Source organism: Ovis aries, chromosome 12 (assembly GCF_016772045.2).
Source record: "Ovis aries strain OAR_USU_Benz2616 breed Rambouillet chromosome 12, ARS-UI_Ramb_v3.0, whole genome shotgun sequence".
NCBI classification, from domain to species: Eukaryota; Metazoa; Chordata; class Mammalia; order Artiodactyla; family Bovidae; genus Ovis; species Ovis aries.
The window spans coordinates 79,785,986-79,810,847 of record NC_056065.1 but is presented as its reverse complement, the minus strand read 5'-3'; the positions used below and the strand labels follow the sequence as shown (position 1 = coordinate 79,810,847).

Here is a 24,862-nt window from a genome sequence, read left to right as displayed (position 1 = left end):
CCAGCTCCGAGCGGGTCTGAGCCAGGTCAGCCACTCTGGAGGTAGGCAGTGGAGACACCTCGTGGCAGGGTCTGGGGGCTTCCCCCTGCCCCCAGCCCCACAGGCCTTTTTCCAGAACCCTGACTTCTACTCAGCGACCCACAGAGGGTGGGCCTCTGGCTCTCACACAAGGGGACCCCCATGTCTGCTTTGCTGCTGGGGCGCTGGGAGCCTGGGCCCTGGGTAGGGGAAACCCCAAGACCCCACTGCCCTGCCCCTGGCTCACCTGGTGGGCTTCTTGACATCCCCGACACCTGCCCCTCCCCTCCGGGGCCCACAATCCTGTCCTCACCCCACCACCCACTTCCCTGACTCAGCCTTCAGAAGGTGACAGCAGAAAGCGCTGGGGACAGGCCTGGGGTGGCATGCAGGAGGTGGGGGGCTGCCTTCAGGCAGGGCAGGGTGGCCCTCTGGTGCTCAGGGGCCAGGCCGGGGACGCCCAGGTGGAGGGCATGGGGCAGGAGTCTGGGGACCCTGGCAGATCGGGGGGCGTGGCCTCCAGCTCAGCCGGCCGGAAACCCACCCGTATTTCCACTAGTGGGTAGCGGGGGGCCTGGGAAAGGAAAGGGGGCAGGAGGGGGTTGGAAAGAGGGCCACCCTCTCTGGGGCAGGCTGCTGATTCTTATCACAAACAGGAAGCTAGGATACCGCAGGAGTGGGGGGAGGAGGCGGGGATGTGTGTCCCGCACTACACCGCCAGTGCCCCCAGGCCCCCAAGGTCTGAGCCTGCGGGCTGTGAGCGCCCCTCCCCTCAGGGTTTGAGGGGCTGCAGGCAGAGGTTTTGGCTGGAGAGCTGGGGGCCCAGAGGTGCAGCAAGTGGGCGGGGGCGGGGTGGGCAATGGTTGGCGCCAGGTCAGGCCCCAAGCACGGCTCAGTCCCTTTGGCCGTGTTTGGGGGCGACACTCACCTTGCCTCCTGCTCACCCCATGTCCCTTTCTGCTTAAGAGATGCCTGGACTTCGCTGGAGGTGCAGACACAGCTGGGGGGGGCCGGGTGCCAGCAGAAGCCTCAGAGAAGACAGGGTCCTTCAACATCCCCCGGCCTGGCCTGGGCCCCGTCCGGGGTGGACTCTGCCCATCCAGGCTGCGGGGTGCAGGCAAAGGCCTGGAGGCTGCGGGAGTGACTCCCGTCCTGAGCCTTCCCTGCTCCTGGCGTGGACCTGCCCCGACGGCAGCTCTCAGGCCACTCACTCCTCCTGCCAATGTGCGTCAGAGCTGGGTGGGGGGCACAGGAAGCCAGGAAGCCCCTCCTGAGCCCTGCTGAGACGGGGGTCCCTGCTCCTCCCTGCTTCTCAGGAGCCCTCTCCCCAGGGGCCGAGGAGCGCCCCTCCCTCATCGGTCAGAGGGCGGGCCCAGGGGTGCTCGGAGCCGTCCAGTGGCCCCAGGAAGGGGTGATGGGGCTGAGGTCTCCGAGCCGCAGCTCAGCAGAGCCCCGCACCCTTCCTCCAGCCGCTCCCCAGGTCCAGGGCTGGGAGCCCCAGGGTCTTGAGTATTGCGTGTTGTACTGGTGTATTGGGAATTTCCGGTTCCTGCAGCACCTGCCTGCCCTGGGGTCAAAGGCGGGCCCTGATAGAGCCCCCGAGGCAGTCTCAGGACTGGCCCACTGTGGGGGCCCGGCTGCCCCGGCCCGTCCTATCCTCTTTGCTCCTCTGAGAGGAGAAGCCCTGATCCCAGGTGCCCCCCACACCCCTCCAGACCCTGGGCCAGCAGGCTTCGTGTCCCTGGCTGTGTGGGGGAGACAGAGACACAGAGAGCTGGAGAGGTCCCAGGGTGTGGGAGGCTGGGCCATCCAGAGCCTCCGGCCCTTCTCCTCCGGGAGACTATCTTCCGGGCGTGGGGGTGCTCAAGGCCAGGCTGCCGCGGTGGGCGTGAAGGGGCGGGCCTGGAGGATGGACGCCGGGACGCAGCAGGGGAGAGACCGTTGGCACTCGAGCCAGGGAGCCACCACGCCCAGACTGCCCGCCGCCTGCCTCTGCGTCCAGCCGGTTCTCCCCAGAAGGACGGTAAGGCAGGCTCCGGAGGACCCCTGGGGCTCCAGGTGGAGGATGTGGGTGTGTCTGTGGGAACGGCTGCAGGGAGCAGCCAGAGCCCCTGGGGTACTTTCTGCTGGACAGCCGGAGACCCTGGGGCACTTTCTGCTGGACAGAGACGCTCGGCTGGGAGGCTGCTTCCCACGTCTGCGTCTTCCTCACCCTCTCGAGCGTTCCCACCCCCTCCACCTCCGTCCCGGCCAAGGCTATCCCCCAGGCTGGCTGGGGGCTGACAGGTGTGTCCCTACGGCCAGGCCCCATCCATAGGACTAGCCGTGGGGTCTGTGCTGACCCCAACAGGCCTCCTTTTGTGGGGACTATTGGGCACAGTCTGAGACCCCACCCCTTACCTAAAACCCTGTCCTGTGTACCTTTTCTACTCAGATTCTGAATTAGGCTGTCTCCATCCCGCTGCTGGAGAAGGCAGCGGCACCCACTCCAGTACTCTTGACTGGAAAGTCCCATGGATGGAGGAGCCTGGTGGGCTGCAGTCCATGGGGTCGCTAAGAGTCGGACACGACTGAGCGACTTCACTTTGACTTTTCACTTTCATGCATTGGAGAAGGAAATGGCAACCCACTCCAGTGTTCTTGCCTGGAGAATCCCAGGGATGGCAGCCTGGTGGCTGCCGTCTATGGGGTCGCACACAGTTGGACAGGACCGCAGCGACTCAGCAGCAGCAGCAGCAGCAGCATCCCGCTGCTGCAGACTCTGTCGGCCCAGCTAAGTGCGGTGCCGCAGGTGAGGGGGTGGGGAGGGTGGAGTGTCCCCCGATGTGGCCAGGTTGGGACCTCCCCCCTTTCACATCAGTTTCCCTAGTTGTTCCCCCACCTCCTCTTTTGAAAGAATGCATGCGTGCGCGCGCACACACACACACACACACGTGCGAGCAGCCTGGACAATCTGATAGGGCTGCAGTGCTGAGCTTCCAGGCGGGCGGGCACACACACACACACACACACACACACACACAAGGCTGTAGCGCTGAGCTTCCAGGCCCCATCCAGAGGCTGGTGGGCGGCTCTGGCCGAGTGGCGGGAGAGAAGGGTTAGGGTTACTCCCCGCCCAGCATCTCTGCACCTGCCTGTATGCTACGTCCCCCTCCCCACTTCCAGCTCGGGGACCAGGGCCCTATCCTTTCCTCCGTCTCCCTCCCCGCCTTTCCCCATGTCAGCTGCCTTGGGCTAGGGGCTCCAGGGACTGCTTCCAGGTGAGCCCTTGGCTCCAGGCTGTAGGAACCTCTCAGCTGCCCTAGGCCTCGACAGCACCTGTGTCCACGAGGGGGTGGCCGGGGGTGGGTGGCCGGGGGTGGGGTGGGGAGAGGGTCTAGGTGGAGCAGGCGGGGGCTGGAGGCAAGCAAACGTCCCAGGCGGTCAGGGGTCAGGAGCCGAGGCTGGAGGCTCGGGTTCACCCTGGGGCAGGGCTCGCTCTTCCCTCCGTGGACATCGCTTCCTCACCAGGGGTGCAAGGGCGAGAGACAGGAGGGCTGTCCTGGGCCCACCACCCCTGCAACAAAGGCCTTTAGAACGTGCTCCTCTGTGTCCATAAGGGGACACTCACTCACAGCTGTCCGTCCACCCAGCACCCAGCTCCCAGGACCATGACGTCACCAGGAACCTCCCGATAGGAACACGAATGCCATGTCCTTCTCTCCCCAGGGCGGGGCGTCGGGAGTCAGCCGTCTCTGCCCACCCCGGGGCGCTGCTTCTCCAGGTCTGGGTCTCCTCCTGCCTGGAAAGCCAGCTGCTGAAGAGCGTGGAGGCAGGGCCAGAGTGAGAGGCAGGTGTGTCTGCAGCCAGGGGTCGCACCCCCGCCCCTTCCTGGGGCCCTGCTGGGAGCAGACTCTGGGGTGGAAGGGCCGCCAAACTCTCCAGGGAGCCGGGCGCTGAGCAGGGGCGGCAGGACGGCCCCTCCTGCTGCCTCCCAGCTCTCCCTGCAGACCCCCGGGATGAGGCTCCCAGTCCTGTCTGTGGTATTCCTCTGGCTCCCAGGCTTCTTGGCCAAGGTGAGGTGGGCACTGGGGCCGCGGCGGGCTGGGGGCTGCTCTCTGTGGTGCTCAGGCCTCCCGCTGCCCCGAGGGCCCCGGCTGATCTGCACGAAGTTGGGCAGAGGCAGCTCCTGCCCAGCCCCACAAGACACAGGGCAGCTGCCCCGGCTGGGGGCCTCCGCACCGAGGTGTCCTGCCTGCTGCCCTAGGCCACGCCTGTGGTGGGGGACAGACAAGTGGACAGCCTTTCCTCTGCCCCTCTCCCCCACCCTCATACCCCCTCCTCAGGAAGGCGAGTGCCAGCCCCCGGAAGAGGGTCCTGGTGGGGCAAGTGGAGGTAGGTGGCGGGGGTCGGGCGGACAGGGCTGTCTTTCCCCCTGGCCCGTCTCTACTCTGGCCCTTCCTGCCCCCGCCTCCTTTAGGGCACAGGGCATTGGGGGCCCTGACGACCCTTGCTCCCCAGGACCGCCTCTGAGGGTGACGGTCAGCAGCCAGGGCAGGTCCGCCAGGCTCACGCTGAACTGGGATGCCCCGGGGCCGGGCGGGCCCGGCCGCACCCTGCGCCTCAGCCGGCTGAGCCCCCGTGGCTCCCCTGAAGGGCAGCTGCTCCAGGCCCACACCAACGCGTCCAGCTTCGAATTCCGGGACCTGGTGCCAGGAAGTCGCTACCAGCTGGAGGTGACGGCCGTGCGCCCCTGCGGGCAGAACGCCAGCCTCAGCCTCACTGCGCTCACAGGTGCGCGGCCTGCGGGCGGAGCGCGGCCTGGGGCGGGGACGTGGTCTGGGGCAGGGCGGGGCCTGCGGGCGGAGGCGTGGCCAAGCAGGATGGTGGCCCCTGGAGGGTTGGTGAGGTCTCTGGGGACCACGCTGGTACAGTGACCTGTTGAGGAGCGCTAGTTGGATGACATCACCGGCTCGATGGACGTGAGTCTGAGTGAACTCTGGGAGTTGGTGATGGACAGGGAGGCCTGGCGTGCTGCGATTCATGGGGTCGCAAAGAGTCGGACACGACTGAGCGACTGAACTGAACTGAAAGCAGAGGTGATGCCCGGCCCTGAACCTGGCACCGCTCTCTGCCTCACCGCAGCCCCGTCCACCGTCCAGGACCTGCAGCTCCACAGCTCTGAGAGCCCATCCAGCCTGGAGGCCTCATGGGGCTCTGCTCCTGGAGGGCAGGATGGCTACCAGCTTGTCCTCTGCCACCTGGAGTCCCAGACAGTGGTTCGCAACGTCTCCACGTCCGCCGGCACCCTGTCCTATAACTTTAGCCACCTCTTACCAGGCAGTGAGTATGTCTTGGAGATTACCACCTGGGCAGCCCACCTCCAGGCGAAGACCAGCACCCGCCAGTGGACAGGTAGGGCCCGCGCCTGGCAAGACCTCAGGCGACAGCCGGGTGGGGGTAGGAGGTGGTCCAGAGCTACCTGCCAATGTGACGGGCTCCCGGCTCCCGGCTCCCGCGCAGGGTTGGTGCCGGGTCCCTGGTTGGCCCTTCTCCAGCCGGCCTCTGCCCTGCCCACCCTCCTCTAGCACCTGTGCCTCCAGAGCAGCTGGCGCTGCGCGCCCTGGGCACCAGGGCCCTGCGGGCCTCCTGGTACAGCTCTGGGGGGGCCGCCTGGCTGCACCTCCTGCTCACGGACCTCCTCAGTGGCTCCAACCTGACGGCGGGCGTCACACGAGGTGTCTCCAGTCACACCTTCCCGTGCCTCTCTCCTGGAACGCCCTACACGCTGACAGTTAGCGCTATCGCTGGGCCCCATTGGGCAGTGGGGCCCAGCGCCACCGAGTGGACCCGTGAGTGCTGCTGGGGATTTGCTGGCCTCTGCAGAGTTCCCTCAGCCAAGTGGGCTGATCCGGCTATGCGGGGGGCGTCCAGGGTCCTGCAGGGAAGGGGTGAGGCCCGAGGGTGCCCACCTGCTGGCTGGTGGTAAAAGCCCCCACCCCAAAGGTGACGGTGATGATGACTGCTGTGTGCCAGCCCCACGCCAGGCGCTTCTGTGTGGCACGTCATTTAACCCCCATAAGTCGTGCTGTCCCCCATGACGGTGGGGAGACCAAGGTTCAGAGACAGGGGCCAGCCCTGAGGCTCGGGAGCATCTGGGCTGGGCTCTGCCACTGCCTGCCTGTGGGTCTCCAGACAGAGTGCTCGCTCTCTCTGTGCTTCGGCCTCTGCCCCTCAAAGGGGCCGCGGCGGCTGTGCTGGGAGGGGCAGGCCTGGCGCCGGCAGTGCTCTCCCATCTCTGTGTCCTTGGCCGGGTCCCAGGACTCGCCCAGCATGTGGCCTGTCCAGGGCGCACAGGAGGGAGCTGGCCGGCCGCAAGGACTTTCCGCAGTGTCTCCCTCCCCCGCAGGTCCCTCCACGCCCCTGGACCTGGGGCTCGCTCCCCAGCCCCCAGGGCTCGGGGCCAGCTGGAAGGCAGGCCCGGGGGCCCGAGAGGGCTACCTGCTCAGGCTGAGCGGGCCCGTGGACGAGACCCTAAGTTTGGGTCCTGGGGCCCTCAATGTCACGTTCCTGGGGCCCCTGCCATCCGGACACTATGCTCTGGAGCTGAGAGTTCTGGCGGGGCCCTACGAGGCCCGGGCCCAGGCCGCTGCCTGGCTGGGTGGTGAGTCTGGGCTGGTGGGGAACGGGCTGGGGTCCTGCCCAGGGGCACCTGCCTTGAGAGGGGTAGACCCTCACCCTCCAGGGCCCACACCCCTCCAGATGCTGTAGCCCAGCGCCTGCAGGGCAGCGATCCCAAGCTGCCCCTAGATGGGCCGGAGGCCAGCAAGGAGCCTGGGAGCCAGACACTGCCCTACACCGAGGGGGCCCCCTGCCTCCTCAGAAACGTCTCGGGGCCGCCTGGGGCTGCCCTGGTCACACTCCACAGGCCTGGGATGCTGGTGGGTGCTGGGAAACAGGTGGATGCTGTTTCCCCTCTGGGCACTGCCACCGCAAGCCCCGCAGGCCACACAGGTAAGTGTCGGCCACTGCGTCCCAGCGGCCGGGGGGCTTTGCCCTGGGTGGAGGGGGGCTGTCACAGGCCCACACACCGTGCGTGGCCTCCTTAACACCCTCTCCTCTGTCAGGGGCCCCCACGCCACAGTCACTGGAGGTCACCGGCAGGGACAGCCCTTCCACCTTGACCGTCGGCTGGGCCCCGGCAGCGGGGCCGCTGGAAGGCTACAGGGTCAGCTGGCACCAGGAGGGCGGCCAGGGCTTCCCGGGCGGTCTTGTCAACTTGGGCCCAGACAACGCCAGCCTGACGCTGCGGGATCTCGTGCCTGGCTCCTGCTACACCGTGTCTGTGTGGACTCGGGCGGGGAACCTCAGCTCCAGCATCCAAAGGGCTCGCGCCTGCACACGTGAGTTCCCCGCTGCGGCCCCTGGGAGGCCAGCCCTGGGCAGTGGGGTGGGTACCAACATCCTTCACACGCCTTCCTCTGTGTGCCTGACTCAGAGGCCATGCGTCTAGTCAGGGTAGGGCATTTCATGACCTGTTCGAAAGCATTCCCCACCTCGTGCCATAGGGTCAGCTGTCTACCCATCCACCCATTCTTCCAACCATCCATCCATCCATCCATCCACCCCTCCTTCCAACCATCCATCCATCCATCCATCCATCTACCCATCCTTCCAACCATCCATCCATCCTTCCAACCATCCACCCCTCCTTCCAACCATCCATCCACCCCTCCTTCCAACCATCCATCCACCCATCCTTCCAACCATCCATCCACCCATCCATCCATCCATCCACCCCTCCTTCCAACCATCCATCCACCCCTCCTTCCAACCATCCATCCACCCATCCTTCCAACCATCCATCCATCCATCCACCCATCCTTCCAACCATCCATCCATCCTTCCAACAAATACTTAAAGAGTGCCTTCCGTGTTTAGCTATGGGGTCACATGCCAAAGCTAAAAATTGCGAAGAAGATAGCGTAGAGAGGCAGACAGGCGAGCAAGCACACGGTCAGCGTGTCTGTTGAGTGGTTGCGCTGGTGGTGCATCATCGGGTGAGTGTGCATGGACAGCGTGTCTGAACCGTGTGAGTCTCTGTCCTCATGGGTTTAGGATCGAGGACTATGAGGAATGTTCTGTGGTTGTGGCTAACCTTTCAGGGCTCACAGAAGGGCCACCTTAGGGGGTCAAGGGAGGTTTCCCCGAGGAAGGAAGTGGGCCGAGGAGCACATGGGTCTGAGTAAGGTGGGCAGAGAGGGGCCTTAGTGAAGAGAGTTTGTCCTCAGGCCCTGAGGTGGGGGCGAGAGAGAGAGGGAAGGAGCTCACAGCAAGGCCTGGTCCTGGTGTGAGCCTGGGGCGGCTGGCGCTGGGGCGGGGCGGGCGGCACAGGGTCAGCCTTGGCGCTGAGGCCTGGGAAGCAGGGAGGGGAGCAGGCGTGGGGCAGGGACTGAGCTAGCCAAGAGGTTTTCCTGGGAAGCAAGGGGGTGGTTGAGTCCGGGGCTGGCCGTGTTGGAGACCAGCATTAAGGGAACGGCCCGGGGCTGGGCGGGGGGCTCAAATCCGCCTCTTGCTCATTCTGCAGTCCCTGCACCGCCCACCAGCCTGAGCCTGGGCCTGGCTGCCCGGCCCCCTGCCCTGAGGGCATTCTGGAGCCCCCCTGTGGGGGGCAGGGACGGCTTCCTCCTGCGGCTGTACCGCCTGCGGCCCCCGGCTCTGGAGGGCCAGGAGACCCTGGGCCCTGAGGCGCAGGCCTTCTCCTGGGCCCGGCTGGCTCCGGGCACCGAGTTCCTGGTGTGGCTGGCCACCCTGCGGGGCCCCGACAAGAGCAGCAGTGCCAATGCCACAGGCTGGACACGTGAGTGCCCCGCCCACCCCACCGACCGCCCTTGCAGGGTGTCCCAGGGACTGACCCCCGAGCCCTGTGGTCCATGAGCAGGCCGCTGGGTTGAGGCCAGCTGCTCTCCGGCCCTGGGGCACCAGGATACCCCTTGCCGGCTGGGAGTCCCTGGGTCCCCCTCGCTGGTGCGAGGCGGGTGGGTGGGACCCAGCTTTGCTTTCGTGCAGCGCCGTGGTGGGTCCCCACAGTCTCTCAGGGCCAGCGTCAGGGACCCCTTACCCCACTGCCAGGCCCCTCACTCAGTGTTCTCTCACTTAATTCTCGAAACCGCAGCTGGGCACGGGGGCCTCCGTCTCAGAGGGTCTCCCGTGAAGGGTCTCAATTACTGAAGCGCCGGGCGTGTCTCTCCTCCCGGAGCCAAGTGATGGGCCAGGAAGCCCCCGGGGGCCCAGACCCTGCCCAGTGCAGTCGGATGACGTTGGCCCCCTGCCCGGCTGCACCCCCTCCACCATGGTGGGCCCACACCCTGCCTGGTGCAGTCAGACGACAGTGGCCCCCTGCCTGGCTGCACCCCCTCCACTGTGGTGGGCCCACCCCCTGCCTGGTCCTCCTGCCTCTGGGACCCTGAGGCTCTAACCAGCTGAGCCCTGAGCAGGCCTGCTCCTTTCTGTGTTTCTGTGAGCCTCAGTTTACAATGGAGGTGTCTGCCACGCAGCCCCAGGCCCTGAGCTCAGGGGAGGGGGCAGAGGCCCCGCTTAGACCCCAGACCCAGCCTCTAACCTGAAGCTGGAGCTGGGCTGGGGAAGGTGCTGGCTTGAAGCCTTCAGGTGGTGCCGGGTGGGGTCTGTCCAGACCCTGGACTCGGCTATCGGGAAGGGTTTGGGTGGGGGTCACCTGAGCCAGTGTTCCCAACCCTATCAAGGGTGGAGGACAGGGGGGCCTTTCAGGGAGGAAGGAGCAGAGACTGGGCTGTCCTCCGCCCTGCCTGGGCTGAGTGTGCAGAGGGGCCTCAGGCAGGCCCCCCGAGTTCTGGGGGCACAGGTGGAGGCCCCGGCTTGCGCCCCGCCCTCTCCTCCCAGGCTCCAGGGCTGCCCCTGCGTGCGTTCTCGCCCCAATCCCCTCTGGGCCAGGACCCACCCCAGTGACTTCCTTTGGCCCTAATTCCCTCTTTCGAGGCTGCATCTCCAAGCATGTTCTGAGGTCCTGAGGATCAGGAGATGAACGTGAATTTGGAGGGACACAGTTCAGGTCCTACACCTCTCTTCTCCCCCTACCCCACTCTCCCTGCAGGCCCCCTCGCCCCTGCCCTGGTGAACGTGACCAGTGAAGGCGCCACCGGGCTCCGGGCATTCTGGGTCCACGCGCTGGGGGGCCGGGACGGCTACCGGGTGACCCTGTACCGGTCAGGCGTCCGGGTGCACTCCAGCCGCGTCGGGGCCCAGGTGGACGGCGCCAGCTTCTCGGCTCTGACTCCGGGCACTGAGTACGAGGTGGAGGTGGTCACGCAGGCCGGGCCCCTCCGTGCGGTGGCGGCCAGTGCCACCGGCTGGACCCGTGAGTGGCGTGGGGATGGGGAGGGGAGGAGCGGTGGGCAGGGCCGCCCGGAGGCCCTCCTCCCGCCTGCAGACCAGGCCCTGCCTGGGGTCAGAGGTTGCCTGCTCTCCTCCCGCAGCCCCAGTGGCGCCCGCGGAGCTGCTGGTGTCCATGCGGGCGGGCAGTGCCGTGGTCAGCCTGGCCTGGGCCAGCGGCCCCCTGGGGCACGGAGCCTGCCACGCGCAGCTCTCAGGGGCTGGGCTCCTGTCCCGGGAGCAGCCCCTGGCCCTGGGCCAAGCCCGCCTGGTCCTGAGGGACCTCACGCCTGGATGCAACCTGTCCTTGACCGTGCAGTGCCGGGCGGGCCCCCTCCAGGCCTCCACACACCCTGTGCTGCTGCCTGTGGGTACGCGGGCGTCTGTCGGGGGGCGGGGCACCCTGAGCACTGAGCCGTCCCGCCCCGCCCCTTCTCGTGCAGTGGGAGCCCTGCCCTCCTGCCCTGGGCCGCCCCTCGCTCTCCAGGTGGGTGCGGGGAGAGGGGCCGTTCTGGAGGAGCGCTTGTTTCTCCCTGTGGCCATTGCCCCTTTCCAGGGTAAAGGCGTCCAGCACCTCTGAGCCTCTGCATTCGAGCCCCTCTCAGGTGCACTGACCCCCACTCCTGACACGGAACTCCTGAACCCGCAGAGCCTGACCCGGTGGAGGACGTACAGTGCCAGCCTGAGACCACGCGCCTGGCCCTGGTCTGGACGGTGCCTGCGGGGGACGTGGACACCTGTCTGGTTGTGGCTGAGCAGCTGGCGGCGGGAGGGGCCGCCCAGCTCGTCTTCCGGGCCAACACCTCCAGGGGTGCCCTCCTCCTGGCCCGCCTGGCGCCCGCCACGTCCTACCGCCTCAGCTTCTCAGTGTTGGGCAGGAATGGCCTGTGGAGCCGGGCGGTCAGCCTGGTGTGCGCCACTGTGCCCGAGGGTAGGCGCCTCCGGCCCGCTCCCCCGGGGCCCTCCCCCGCCCCCACCTGGGCCCTGCCCGGGAAGCCACTACCCTGTGGGGCTCACGCCCGGGGCGCCCAGCCCAGCCTGGGCACGGCCCCGCCCTGGGGGCTGCTCTCAGCGCCTCACTGCCCCTCCGCTCCCAGCCTGGCATCCCCCGGAGCTGGCCGCATCCCCCCAGCTGGAGCCCGAGACGGGGATGGGTGTGCTGATCGCCCAGGGGATGTTCGGCGAGGAGGACGGGCAGATCCAGTGGTACGGGGTCATCGCCAGCACCAACATGTCGCGTGAGTCCCGGCCGCGGGGTGGGGGCCCCCAGCTACCGCCTGGCAGGGCTGGTGAGGGGCTGGGCGCTGACACGGGCAGAATGGATGTCAGGGTCGGGGGGCGTCCTAGCACAGGAAGGGGTGGGGCGTTCTGGAGAGCGGGACTGGCGCGCCCGGTGGCGTGGGGCAGCCTGGGCCGCACCGTGCGCCTGCTCCTCTCCCAGTGGCCCGGCCTCCCCGCGAAGCCATCAGCTGCACGTGGTATGATCACCACTACGGGGGCCGCGACACCTACCTGGCCGTCCTGCTCTCCAGCCCCTTCCACCCCGGGCCCTGGACCAGGCCCGCATCCTGGCTGGTGCCCGTGGGCACAGACGACTGCGGCCGGACCCACGACATATGTAACGGGCGGCTCAGGCCGGGTTCCCGGTATCGGTGAGGGCTGCGGCTGACAGTGGGGGTACTCTGGGTTTCGCTGGGGCTGTTCACGCCTCGTGCCAATCAGAGCCTGTGCTGATGCAGGGGAGACGCGTGGGGCTTCCTGGCAGGCAGAGCACGCCCGGAGCGCCCCCGTGCCCAGCTCCTTCCAGGCGGGGCAGGGGTGGGCTCCGTTGCACTTTGCTGCGGGAGGTGGTGGGCACTCTGCAGGGTCAGGGACGGGATCGGAAGGCTCCGCAGGTGGGGCTCCTGCTGCCGGGACTCAGCCTCCTGCTCCTCTGCCCCAGGTTCAGCGTCGTGGCCTTTTCCAGGCACAGCCCTGACACCGTCATCGCCTTCTCGGCGTTTTCAGGTATGCAGGCGCCTGGAGGGGCCCCCAGTGGATCCCGGGTGGGGGGCTGCTGCTGGAACCTCTCTTCTGAGCCTTGTCCCAGCCACCAGCGGGAACCCGTCTTGCGAGGCAGTGCTGGGAGCCCCCCGGGCCGGGAGGCAGGTGGTCCGGGAGGGCTGGGTGGGCTGGGGAGCGGTGGGCAGGCAGACGTGGAGGAAACGGTCTGCCCTCCTGCCTCTGCCCGGCGAGATTCTGGGGCAGCGGTGAAGCGGTAGAGACGTGAGGAAGCCGCGAGTGAGACACGTGGGAGTCCGCACGCCTAGCAGGACGCGAAAGAGAAGGAAACAGGCAGATTAATCCCGGCAGCATCTTCTTTAACCTGAGATACTGAAAATCGATCAACATGTGATCAATTCTTAAAATAATTAATGAGATAGCTTGCATCTATTTTTTTATCAGTAAGGCTCTGCGCTCCTGTGTGCATTTCACATTTGTGAAATCTGAACTCTGAGCCACTCCATTTCCAAAGCTCCACAGCCCAGGGCTGTGAGGCAAGCGGATGGACAGGGCAGCCAGGCCCCGCCCTCCTCTACCCGAGGGGGTCCAGGGTGGGCAGGACTGCCCAGTGCGTCGGGGGCTGAGGGGGTCCTCTTACCCGGAGCTGGGGGGACTGCTCGGTCCCCATCCGGGGCGCCTCCCTCCCTTCCGGGAGGTCTGCCTCTGTGTCCTCCCCAGGGGTCCGGTGAGCAGGCGTGGTGCTGCAGGACAGCTCCAGGCCCTCAGCTCACCCGCACCCGCCGTCCACAGAGCCCCGGACCAGCCCGTCCTGGGCGGTGCCCCTCCCGGTGACAGCGGGCACTGTGGCCAGCGTGCTCGCCCCGGTCTTGCTGGGCCTGCTGTGCTGGAGGCGCGTGAAGGGGCAAAGGTGAGTGAGGGGAGGGCCGCCTGCCGCTGGTGGGGGGGCCCAGACAGCCTCCCACCACCCCATCACCCCTGCAGGGCGGAGAAGAGCCTGCCCTCCCAGGAGCTGACGGCTTACAACCTGTGGTGAGCACCCACCTGCGCCCTCAGCCCCTCAGCCCCAACCTCGACTCCCCACCCGGCCTCACCTGGGCCCTGACGAGCGCCTGACAGCTTCAGGCCGAGTCACCTTCTCCTCCTCCTTCCTCTCGGCCTTGGGCCTTCGTCTTCCCGCGGGTCACTCCTCTGCCTCCTTGGGCTCACACTGAGCGGACTCCCAAAGCATCCTCAGGGCCCAGGGCCTGGCCCTCTGAGACTCCCGCCCACCTCCACGTGTCGTCCTGTCTGGCCCCCGCCCCGCGTCCCCCGACTGGAGCCCAGGGCTGTGTGTCCCCGCCCGCTGGCACCAGGGCAGGACTCCACACACCAGGCTCTCTGCCTCCCCCACCCAGGCGGACCCACCGGCCCATCCCCGCGCACAGCTTCCAGCAGAGCTTTGAGGCCAAGAGTGCCCACGCCTACCAGGCCTTCTTTCAGGAGTTTGAGGTGAGGCTTCTGGCCACCTAGGGCTCTGGGGGACCCCTGTCTGGTATGGGGGGCAACGTGGGTCTGTCCCGGCCCCGATCTCTGCAGGAGTTGAAGGAGGTGGGCAAGGAGCAGCCGAGGCTGGAGGCTGAGCACCCTGCCAACAGCGCCAAGAACCGCTACCCTCACGTGCTGCCCTGTGAGTGTGGCGGCGGGTGGGCGGAGCGGCCTGCCTGTGCCCGCTCCCAATGCACGCCTTACTGTCTGCAGATGACCACTCCCGGGTCAGGCTGGCCCTGCTGGACGGGAAGCCCCACTCCGACTACATCAATGCCAGCTTCATCCCGGTAGGGCGGCCCGCGGGCTGGCTGTGGCATCTGCTGCGTCTGCAGGGGGTGCTGTCCTGCCCTGGCTGTCCGTGAAGACTGCCAGCTTGTGTGTCTGCGTGTCCTGCACTGGGCCCACAGGGGCCGGGCTGGGGCTGCTCGGACTCCACCCTTCAAAAGAGCACATGTGTGCGCGTGTCTCTGTGTGCGTGCATGTGTGCACGTCTGTGCATCTGCACATGTGTGTACACGCGTGTCTGTGTGCGTGCGTGTCTGTGTGTGCACGTGTGTGTCTCTGTGCGCGCGCATGTGTGCATGTCTCTATGTATGCGTGCGTGCACCCGCACATGTGTGTACACGCGTCTGTGTGCGTGCATGTCTGTGCACGTGTGTGCATGTGTGTGTACGTGTGCATGTGTGTGGATGTCTCTGTGTGTGTCTATGCACGTGTGTCTGTGCATGTGTGCATGTCTGTGCATCTGTGTGCACGTGCACGCATGCATGTGTCTGCATGTGTGTGCACATGTGTCTGTGTGTGCGTGTGTGTCTGACCGCATGTGTTGTTCCGTGTGTCTGTGTGTGTGCGTGTCTGTGCATCTGTGTGCACGTGCGTGTGCATGAGTGTGCACGCATGTGTGTGCACGGGTGTGTGCGTGTGTCTGTGTGCGTGTGTGTGTGAGACACATGTGCTCAGAAGAAACATTTAGTCCACCAAGGACTAGACGTCAAGACTTCCTAGAGGAGAGATATCTGGGCTCTTATCACAGGATCCTGACGAGCAGTGAGAGGGGTGGATGTCACTGGAAAGACCCAGAGAAGAGCTGGGGGGGACCTGCGGACAGAGCCAGGCGGGTCATCGGGTGGAGGCAGGAGAGGCAGTGGGGCTGCTGGAGAGGGGCGACCGCTGGGTGGGGCGGGGGGCAGGGCGGGCAGTGGAGCCCAGGGGGACGCAGGTGGTGTGGGCAGCTGGCCTGGGGAGGCTACCTGGGGCCCTTCCGATCTCGTCATCGTCCCTTCCATGTGGGGCTGTCTCCAAGCTACCCTCCTGTTTGGGTCCCTGGTGCACGTGTGTTCACGTGTGCGCACACGTGCCGGCATGCACACGCAGTTCTCACTTGCAGAGATCCCGCGCGGACGCACAGCTGCGTGCCGAGGGCCCCGGTTCACGCCTTCCTGTTCCCCGTGCCAGGGCTACAGCCACCCGCAGGAGTTCATCGCCACCCAGGGGCCTCTCAAGAAGACCCTGGCAGACTTCTGGAGGCTGGTGTGGGAGCAGCAGGTCCAAGTCATCGTCATGCTGACCGTGGGCATGGAGAACGGGCGGGTGAGCACGCCGCAGCCCCAGGTGGCCACCAGGTGGCAGGCTCTGCCCGCAGGCCTGGCTGTGGGTCTGGGAGGCGGACAGGAACGGGGACCTGGCACCCAGGCTCCCAGCCTCTGCTGCCTCTGCTATTGCTACAGTGCCCCCTCCTGCTCCGCGCCCAGGGCCGGGGGTGGCGGAGACAGGGCAGTCTGCATCTTTGCTTTGGACACACCTCTGAGCCCTCCTGTGGAGCCGTGTGGCCCGGCCAGGTGACCCTGAGGAAGGCCGTGCAGTTGCCCCAGGAGGCTGGCCGCTGCCTGGAAGCCCCAGGGGCCACCTGACGTCTGGGATGGGGGTGCTGGGGCCCGTCTGGGACAGAGCAGCTTCTGGACGAGGAGGGTGGCCGAGATGGAGGGCGGGATGGATGCCGATCGAGCCGGGGTGGCTGGGCCGGGTCCGGCCCGGCCCCGCCCCGCCCCGCCCCGCATCCCCACGCTGCTCTCCGGCCCTAGGTGCTGTGCGAGCACTACTGGCCAGCCGACTCCAGCCCCGTCACCCACGGGCCCGTCACTGTCCGCCTGCTGGCTGAGCAGCGCCAGGACGAGTGGACTGCGCGGGAGTTCCAGCTGCACCACGTGTGTGCCCACCAGGGGAGCGGGGGGCACTCTCGCGGGAGGGTCAGCTCACCCCTGGGTCTCTGGCCTCCTGCCAGCCCAGGCGGCTGGTGGTTATGGAAGGGCCCGGTGGCAGAGGGGAGACTCAGGGTCATCCAAGGCCGGGAGAGAAGGGACGTCTCCGCCTGTGCTGCGCTTGGCTCAGGCCCCCGAGCCCCATCTGCCTCCTGGGTCGTGACCTCCTGGGGCAGCAGTGCCCCTTGCCTGGGCACCCCCAGCAGGCAGACTCCCCGGGAGGCTGGAGGAGGTGAGGGCAGCGTCCCGGGGGTAGGGGGCCCAAGCCCGCCCGCGGGGTCTGGTGGCAGATGAGGGCTGAGCGAGGACTCCCGCCCCGCCCCGCCCCAGGCTGCCCAGCGGTGGCCACGGACGGTGAAGCAGCTGCAGTTCACGACCTGGCCGGACCACAGCGTCCCCGAGGCCCCCAGCTCCCTGCTGGCCTTCGTGGAGCTGGTCCGGGAGCAGGCGAGGGCCGCCACGGGGACAGGGCCCCTCCTGGTGCACTGCAGGTGAGGCGGGTGGCTGGTGGGGGCACGGGAGCCCCCCACCCGGACCCTGTGCCCCTGCCCTGGGCCCTCCGTCCTCCAGGGCCCACCCTGCAGGCAAGGCAGGCCCTGGGCTGGGGGCATGGGGCGGCCCCTCACGGCCTGGCCCTCTGTCCCCACAGCGCGGGCGTGGGCCGCTCGGGCACCTTCGTGGCCCTGTGGCGGCTGCTGCGGCAGCTGGAGGAGGAGCAGGTGGTGGACGTGTTCCACGTGGTGCACGCGCTGCGCCTGCACCGGCCACTCATGATCCAGACCCCGGTGGGCCCGCGCGGGCAGGCAGGGCCGAGGGAGGCGGCGGGTGGGCGGGGGCGCGGGAGGCGGCGGGTGGGCGGGGCTGGTGGCCTGGCCCCAGGATTCCAGGGGGCAGGGAAGGGCCCTGGAGGAGGGACTGGGACAGCCACCCTCCTAAGGGCGCTTGTTTCCCTTTGGGCGGGGGTCCACGGGGGTGGGTGGGTGGCCCCCCCAGCTCTCACACTGGGCTCCACGGGAGGACTCCCAGAGGTTCTCCCTTGCGCCGGCCGCCAGGCTGGTTGGGTCCGGAAGTCTGGAAGCCATCTGCTGGGTCGCAGCCCCTTAGCCAGCCCCCCTGCCCCCCACCAGAGCCAGTACATCTTCCTGCACAGATGCCTCCTGAGCAGGGTCCTAGAGGGGCCTCCCCGCACCTGCGCTGCTGAGTATGGGTGCCCTGGGCGCTGGGGGGGTGGGGGGGGTGGGGGGTGGGGGGGCTGGGGGGGGGGGGGGGGGGGGGGGGGGGGGGCTGGGGGCTGGGGGGTGGGGGGCTGGGGGTGGGGTCCCTCTTCCTTCCTCCCAGGGTGGGGGGAGTCCCCCTCCCTCCCTCCCTCCCTCCCTCCTACCACCAGGCCGCTGACTCCGTCCACACAGGGTTGCAGAGACCCACAGAGGGCACTGGGCAGCCCCAGGCACCCCCCACGTGGCCGGTGCCCCCTGCAGGCCACAGCCCATCCCTGTGAGGAACTTTGCCCGGGTGTGCGCGGAGCGGGCTGCCGATGGCAATGCGGGCTTCCTGAGGGAGCACCAGGTGGCTGGAGGCTGGGCAGGGTGGCGTGGGGTCCCCTCGAGCCAGCTCTTCTGCACCCTGCCTGCCTCACGGCGGCTCCCTGCACCCCAGCTCCTGCTCCAGGCCCTGAAGGACGAGGCTGGCTCTGGGATGCCCCCTCCCCGGAGTGAGCAGATTGGCACGGCCTCCAGTGAGTGCTGGCGGATGCTTGGGCTCCGGTAGACCGGGTATGGGGCACAGCGGGGGTTGGGCCTCCGGCAGTCTCACCCCTGCCTCCTCCCGCAGATGGCCGTTGCCAGGAGTGGTCCCCTTCGGTGGAGAGCGGCCCGGCTGGGGAGATGCTCGAAGCCTGGCTCTTCCCTGTGAGCACATGCCCTCTGACCGTGTGGACAGGCCTGGGGGGCTGGCCCCCAGAGCTGAGGACTGTGTGGGCACGCCTGGGGGGCTGGAGGCCCAGAGCTGAGACGGTGGGGACACCCTATGCTCTGCAGGGCGGGCCCTCTGGCCGCGACCATGTGGTGCTGACCGGCCCCGCGGGGCCAGCTGAACTCTGGGAGCTGGTGTGGGAGCATGGGGCCTGCGTGCTGGTTTCCTTGTGCCCACCGGACCCCCAGGAGAAGGTGAGGGGCAGAGCAGAGGGTGGGCCGCCGGGGGCTGCCGGGGGGCGCAGTGCGGGCCACAGGCGGGGTCAGGCCGGCTGGCCGAGCAGCCCGGGTGGGTCCTCCACAGGAATTGTGGCCCACGGAGACGCAGCCCGTCGTCACGGATGCAGTGACTGCGCGCTGGGTGGCGGACGGCAGTGCTGCAGGCTGGCCCTGCGTCTCCCTTCATGTCACACACGTAGGCTGGGCCGCGGGGTCGGGGGGTGGGGGGGGGTGCTCCACAGAGCCGCGGGTCCCCCCGGCAGCGGTGCCAACGTCTCTGCCCAGAAGGCGAGCGGCAAGGAGAGGCCGGTGCGGCGGCTGCAGTTCCCATGCGGGCAGCCGGGCCAGGCGCTCCCCCCCGAGACCCTGCTGCCCTTCCTGGCCGCCGTGGACCAGTGCTGCTCCCGGGACGCCAGGCAGCCCGGCACGCTGCTCAGCCACTGCAGGTGCCGCTGGACGGGGCCCCGGGGAGCGGGCGGAGCACGCACAGCCTCCCGGCTCGGGGCAAGGGCCAAACAACATGGCCCCCTCCTCCCTCGGTCCCGACACCCTCTGGGAACCCGTGCCCTTCGGCCTGGGCCCAGGCTGGCGGTGGCTCTCCTGGGTGTCCCTCCCCGGCCCCCTGGCCCAGGCCCCCAGGAGCCCCTCCAACTCAAGGTCAATTGCAGCAAGGGTGCGTCCCCGCTGGGCACCTTCCTGGCCCTGGAGCAGCTGCTGCAGCAGGCAGGGGCCGAGGGCAGCGTGGACATCTTCACTGTGGTCTTGCAGCAGTCGCAGGCCTGCAGCCTCATGACCCCAACGCTGGTGAGTGGCCCCGGGGCTCAGCCTCGGGACATGGGGGCGGGAGAGGTCCGCCCCAGGCCGTCCGGGGCCCTGCTCTCTGTGGGGGCCGTGCAGTCCTCCCTGTCCTCACCGCGGCCGCCCGCCTGCCCCCAGGAGCAGTACGCCCACCTCTACAGCTGCCTAAACAGCGTGCTCGCGGACCGGCTGCCATGAGTCACCCAGTCACTGCTGTACAGGGGGCGGTGCCGGCCCAGCAAGCCCACTGCTGCCTGGCTTCCCTGGGAGGGCGGCCTGTACGCAGCCCCGCACTGCGAAGGGCAATAAAGGGTATGGTCAAGCCTGAGGTGGAGTGTGTTCTGTCCATGGAGAGTGGGGTGCTTTCGGCCTGGCCTTCCCTCCTGCCATGACCCTGCCCAGGGCCGGCGCTGGAGGGTGGCCGCTCCCCGGCCAGAGCGGCCGAGTTTCCTCTGCCCCCACCCTCCACCAGTGAGGAAACCTGGTTAGGGGAACCAGGAAGGAGGGCACAGGAGCCCACTACGGTGACACCATCGCTCACAGCCTCCCCGGGGCCGCCCAGGGGGGTCCCGCATCAGCTGCAAGGCCGTGGACGACTCCTGGGAGAGAGTCTGGGGGGCACAGAGAAGCCGGACAAGGCAGACCAGGAGCCTCAGTGGGGGGCAGACCCCGAGGCGGGGAGTGGTGGCACCCAGCTCCTGGTGAAGGCCTGTGGGATGGGAGCAGAGGCAGGGGCCTCCTCAGGATGGGGTGCGGCTCCGGGGCCCCGGGCTAGGTCACACGCTCTTCACACGCGTGTTTATCAGGAGTGGGACTGGCCCACACGAGCCGGAGCTGCAAGCGCCGACCAGCCAGGCCTTCCCGGGGCTTGTCTACGCCAGGGCTGTGCCCACTGTGAGGCCGCAGGTCAGCTCTCCCCCTTCCTGGCCCAGCTGTGCAGCCCCCGGGCCTGGCCGGGAGAACACTAGCAGAAAACGGGAGGAGTGGTGAGCGGCCTGCGGGGTGGGGGTGGGGGCGGGGGAGGGATGGTCCTGGCGAAGGGACCCCTGGCTGCCCTGAGGCCTCAGGCCGCTGCTGTACTCTCGGGGCGGTGCAAGACGAGAGAGCAGGAGGGGCCGGAGTCACCCCGCCAGCCAGGTCTGGCCCCCACGGACGAGCCGGCTTCAGCTGCCCACTCTGCCCCTCAGGCCTCTGTCCTGGCCCGGCCAGCCGGGCTGCTGGAGTGGCAGCTGCCAGACTGGCCTCCGTGGGGGTGGGGGGCGCTGACCCGCCGGTGCTCAGGCGGGCTCTGGCCGCCAGGGGGTCGCCCGCTCGGCCCGTCCGGTGGGAAGCAGCTCAGAGCTCCCCGGGCTTGCAGCTACTGGGCGCGTGGACATCACCCCTTCTCTGGTGGTGCCCTGGGGCTTGTCGGAAGGCTGCTCCTCGTAGCCCTAGTGACTGCCCCGCAGGCTCCGCCCCTCACTGCTGGGCTTTGAGGACCAGCCCTTCCCAGGAGACAGGTGCGGAGGGCAGCGGAGCTCCACGGAGCTCCACATCTGGGACTGCCGACGCCCCCCACCCCCCACCATGCCCCAGGGATGAGCTTGAACAAAGCCCGTCTCTCCCAGGTCCCAGCTGCCTGCGGTGGGAATGGTGCTGGAGGGGCTGTGGGAACGCTCTAGGTGTCCCGGGGCGGGGCTCTTCCAGCGCCCCCACCCCCCGCTTCCAGGCGGTCCCCCAGGCAGGAGGTCCTGCGCCCAAACGCCTGCAGGTCCGCGCTCCGGGCTGTTTGCTCTTTCTTTTCCTGGATGAAACTCCTGCCAGTTTGGGAGGAAGGGGAGCGGGCAGGCGAGGTTTCCCTGACTCCTCCTCCGTGGCCTCGCCCTCCCTTGCCAAGCCCAGCCCGCGAAGCTGGGAGCAAAGAGGCGAAGCCTGCGCCTGTCCGACCGCGCGCGCCGCCAGCGCCAGGCCGAGCCGACACTCCCGCCAGGTGCCTCCGCCGCGGGCCGCCGCCGAGATGCCCCGCGCGCCCCGGCTCCTGCCTCTGTGGCTCTGCGCCGCGGCGCTCTGCGCCCCGCCGGCCGCCCTCCCGCCCCGCCCGAGGCCCGCCTGCCCGGCCCCCTGCCGCTGCCGCGAGGCGGGCATCCTGCTGCGGGTGGACTGCTCCGAGCGGGGGCTCTCCACGGTGCCGGCGGGCCTTGACCCCCTGACTGCCTACCTGTGAGTACGCGCGCTTCTCCCCGCACCTGCCTAGCTGCGCGGCCGCGCGGTTGGAGCCTCTAGGCGCAGCACCCTCTGCCAGTCCTGGGGTGCGGGCCGAGGGCGGGGGAGCACAGGCCCGGGCGGGCAGGGCTGGGTCAGCCGGGAGTCTGGGCTCCCCTGTTCGTTCCCACTTGGCCCTGGCCTTGGGGCTTCACGATGGGGACCTGGGAAGAGGGCAGAGGGAGTGCCCGCTGCGGCTCACACGCTTCTGGCCTCTCTGTCTGGGCTCCAGGGGCGCCGGAAAGCCTTCCTGGTACCCCTGCCGTCTCTGGCTTAGCTGCAAAGATGACACCCCCCTGGGGTTGACTGCCAGGCTGGTCAGGTGGGAGGGGCAGGCTTTAGCACCGCAGGCCCTCGGGCGTCCCTCCAGCCTGCCGTCTCAGTGAGGCTTGGTGTGGACGTCCTCCCTGGAACTCGCCTGGGGACGAGCAGCCCCGACTCTGGGGCCACCGGAAGGTGGGGCGGCCACGCAGCAAGCGGCAGGCACGCGGGTGTGGGCAGTGCCCAGGGCTGTCCCTGACTTGGGGAATCGGGTGGTGTTCTGAGTCCACACTTTGGTCAGGAAGCAGGAGGGGAGCAGTGCTGCTTGAAGGTCGGACCTCTCAGCCCGCGTTTCCACCACCTTCTGCCGCTATGGCTGGGGGCCCCCTCCAGGGTGGGCAGCAGTGGGCTGACAGCCCGCCGCTGTAGGCACCCTCTCGCCGGCCGCTCCCTGAACATCCAAGGGGCCTGATCTGACCTCTTGCCTTCTCCTCCCGTGTCAGGAAGACTCGTGTCCCCTCCCCCGCAACCCCTCATTCACAACTGGCTGGACCCCGAGCCGGGGCAGCCAGGTCCTGACTGAGACCAGTGCCTTGAGGCCACCTCCCTTCCTCCCTCAACGGCCCAGCAGGCACTTTCCCTCCCACCGAGGCTCCAGGCTCTCCCTCGCACCCCCTCCCCACCCCGGACACCCGACAGGAGGCAGGACAGCTGCTGGGGACGTGTGTCGGGCGCTCACTACTTTACCAGGCAGCTTCCTGCCTCCTTCGGTCTCCCTTGCTGCAAGGCTGCTCTGATGACCCCTGACCCTGACCCCCTGACCGCTGACCCTGACTGAAGGAAGATGCTGGGCAGTCCGCGTCCATCACTGCTGGAGGCGTGGGTCAGAGACGGGGTCACAGCAGAGCAGGGCTGGAGTCATCTGAGCTGGTGACCTGGGCCGGATTCCTACCTGTGAACGCAGCTCACACCTGCCTCACAGGGATGTCATCTGGATTCAATGAGGCAGCGTGCCTAAGGGTCTGGCACAGTGCCTGGCCCCTGGGGAGACCCTGGTGTTAGCAGTGTTGTTATTAGGGTGGCCAGGGCCAAGAAGTGTTAGTCAAAGAGGTCTTCCTGGAGGAGAAAGTGTGGGGTTAGCAGGGGGTGGGTGGAGGGGTATGGGGTGGATGTGTGTGCCTGGTGGAGGCCGAGAGGGCAAAGTAGGCGCAGGGAGCCGTGAGGAGCCCCTGGGACCTGGGCAGGCTTAAGTTTGCTCCTGGCTGGTGCGGACGCAGAGATTTGCAGTGGGGTGGCGTGGGGTGGGGTGGGCGGAGCAACGGCTGGGAGACCGCAGCTTGCGGAGCCCAGCAGGGCCTCTTGTCTGAGGAGGCAGAGAAGCACGTGGTCCTGGGGAGGACAGCGGCCTCGGGGGCTGAGCCTGGGGGACCCACGGGCCTCGTCTCATTCTGGAGCCCAGAGGCCTCCCTTTCTGGGCCAGCCCGCACTGTTCTTTTCTAGAAGATTCTAAGGGTGTGAGGTGCCCCTGCAGAACTCGGGTGTGAGCTCTAACCGCCAGCCAGTCAGCTGCTTGGGTGCACGTCCCAGAATGTTTCGGGACCACGGTGCCCAGGGATCTTGTTGAGAAAAGGGGCAGGGGACGCGGGGGAGCTGGGCTCTGGGCCTCCCCGGGGCAGGGGAGCCCCTCCCAGAAGCGGGGTCCCCCACGGACCTTTGGGGGCAGGCCTGGGGGTCGCTGGAGGAGGGTGGGCATGTCATGTCGGGGAGCCCACACCCCAGTTCAAAGGAGAGGCGGGAGGCAGCCCCGGGCGAAACAAAGAGGAAACCTCTGGGGCGGCGGGCAGGGCACTGGCGGAGAAGAAAGGCTGCCTGGGGGTGCCGCCAGCCTGGGGGGCTCTGAGGGGCTCCCCTGCAGCAGCGCTTCCCCGTGCATCGTACCTGCTGGCTGGCAGGGCCAGGTGGGCGTGGGGCCCGGGGCCCAAAGCAGAGGCCCTGCCCGACCTGCACCCTGTCTCAGCCCCTTTGCCCATGGCCCGCGGCTCAGCCCCGCACGGCTTCCGGCGGCCACGCGTCCAAGGGTGGTCTTGTGCACAGCACCCGGGCGGGAGGGCGGTGTCACCAGGCGGAGGGGCCAAGCCTGGGGCCACTCGTGCCGTGTCTGCTGTGAAACGTTGACGGTGGGGGAGCTCTGGGGTCTGGGCTCTGGGGCCTGAGGCACTGCCCGTCGTCCGACCCCGTCCCCCTCCGACACGACCGGCCGCGTGCATCAAGCCCCGACCTGGTGACCTCAGCACAGGGCCTTCCCCGAGCCTGGTTTGCTCTTGGGTTCCTGGCGCAGCGGGTGCTGCGGGGATGGAGGAAATGACCGGTCTCCTGTGGTGCCTGGAGGAGCGAGACCCCGGGGACATTCCAGGAGGAAGGGCCGGGACTCCCAGGAGGCTGTGGGCTGCAGGGTCCAGCTTCTGCTAAGTAGCTGAGTCCTGTGGAGCACGCGGGTCCTGAGCGCAGCACGGGAGAGAGTGGTTCTGGGGCGGATGAGGCGCGGGGCCCCCTCCTGCCCCAGGACAGACCCGAGGCCCCTGAGGACCCTGACAGTCCCCAGGAGCAGGGCTCTGGGTGCCCGAGTGGGCTCGGACCCCTTGGGAAGCTGCAGGAGACAGCAATGCGAGATATTTCCACCCTCCTCCCCCAAGCTGGAAAAGACAAGGCTTTTGAGCCCAACTGAGATGGACTCGCTGCCTCGGGGGCCTAGTGATGGGGGCCCCTCTGTGCTCACTGGTCCCCTGATAACAGGGGTGGCTCCCAACGGCTGACGCCACTTCAGGCCTTGCCTCCCCCGCGGACGTGGGAGAACAGGTTTCCAAGGGGAAAGACACCCCAGAGGCCCAACCTGGGCAGAGGACGGAGCGTCCTGGAAGCTGCAGGACACGGTGCACAGGAGAGCTGGGGGCTGGCCTCGCGCCCCTCGAGCCGTGCCAGCGGGCGGGCGCCGGGCAGTGGGCCGCTGGGGCGGGCCGCTGTCCTGAGACAAGAGCACCCGGGACAGAGGCCCTCGGTCCCGCCTCCCGCCCGCAGGTCCCGCCTCCTGCCCCCAGTCCTGTCTCCCGCCCCAGGGTCCCGCCTCCTGCCCCCGGTCCATCTCCTGCCCCCGGTCTGTCTCCTGCCCCCGGTCTGTCT

The 24,862-nt window shown here is 68.2% G+C and overlaps 1 protein-coding gene across 7 annotated transcripts; it reads left to right on the top strand.

The window, feature by feature from the left end:
• The first annotated feature begins 1,990 nt into the window (after positions 1-1,990).
• LOC101111382 (receptor-type tyrosine-protein phosphatase V-like) lies at positions 1,991-19,511 on the top strand. Of its 7 annotated transcripts, none has more exons than XM_060396807.1 (34): positions 1,991-2,041; positions 3,727-3,851; positions 4,008-4,073; positions 4,344-4,791; positions 5,143-5,412; positions 5,586-5,849; positions 6,407-6,661; positions 6,760-7,011; positions 7,125-7,400; positions 8,585-8,857; positions 10,130-10,393; positions 10,512-10,778; positions 11,057-11,338; positions 11,505-11,645; positions 11,849-12,059; positions 12,350-12,414; positions 13,201-13,318; positions 13,393-13,440; positions 13,806-13,899; positions 13,987-14,077; positions 14,149-14,225; positions 15,394-15,528; positions 16,020-16,142; positions 16,527-16,687; positions 16,846-16,981; positions 17,324-17,397; positions 17,606-17,762; positions 17,853-17,931; positions 18,027-18,103; positions 18,233-18,361; positions 18,471-18,581; positions 18,671-18,831; positions 19,054-19,189; positions 19,322-19,511. In XM_060396807.1, exons 3-34 carry the CDS (start codon positions 4,017-4,019, stop codon positions 19,379-19,381), a joined length of 5,292 nt encoding a protein of 1,763 aa, XP_060252790.1. In that variant the 5' UTR covers positions 1,991-2,041; positions 3,727-3,851; positions 4,008-4,016; the 3' UTR covers positions 19,382-19,511. The 7 variants fall into 7 exon arrangements, with proteins under 7 accessions (XP_060252790.1, XP_060252791.1, XP_060252786.1 ...); XM_060396808.1 differs by having other exon boundaries at positions 3,727-4,073; positions 4,344-4,392; positions 4,519-4,791; XM_060396803.1 differs by having other exon boundaries at positions 4,008-4,791.
• Positions 19,512-24,862: the final 5,351 nt, after the last annotated feature.

What these genes read in the sequence shown, in the direction of transcription:
- LOC101111382 (XM_060396803.1), top strand. Translation starts at nt 4,017, where the DNA reads ATGAGGCTCCCAGTCCTGTCTGTGGTATTCCTCTGGCTCCCAGGCTTC. An exon ending in CACCGGACCCCCAGGAGAAG is followed by an intron (nt 18,362 to 18,470) that starts GTGAGGGGCAGA and finishes GGTCCTCCACAG; the next exon opens with GAATTGTGGCCCACGGAGAC. An exon ending in ACGCTGCTCAGCCACTGCAG is followed by an intron (nt 18,832 to 19,053) that starts GTGCCGCTGGAC and finishes GGTCAATTGCAG; the next exon opens with CAAGGGTGCGTCCCCGCTGG.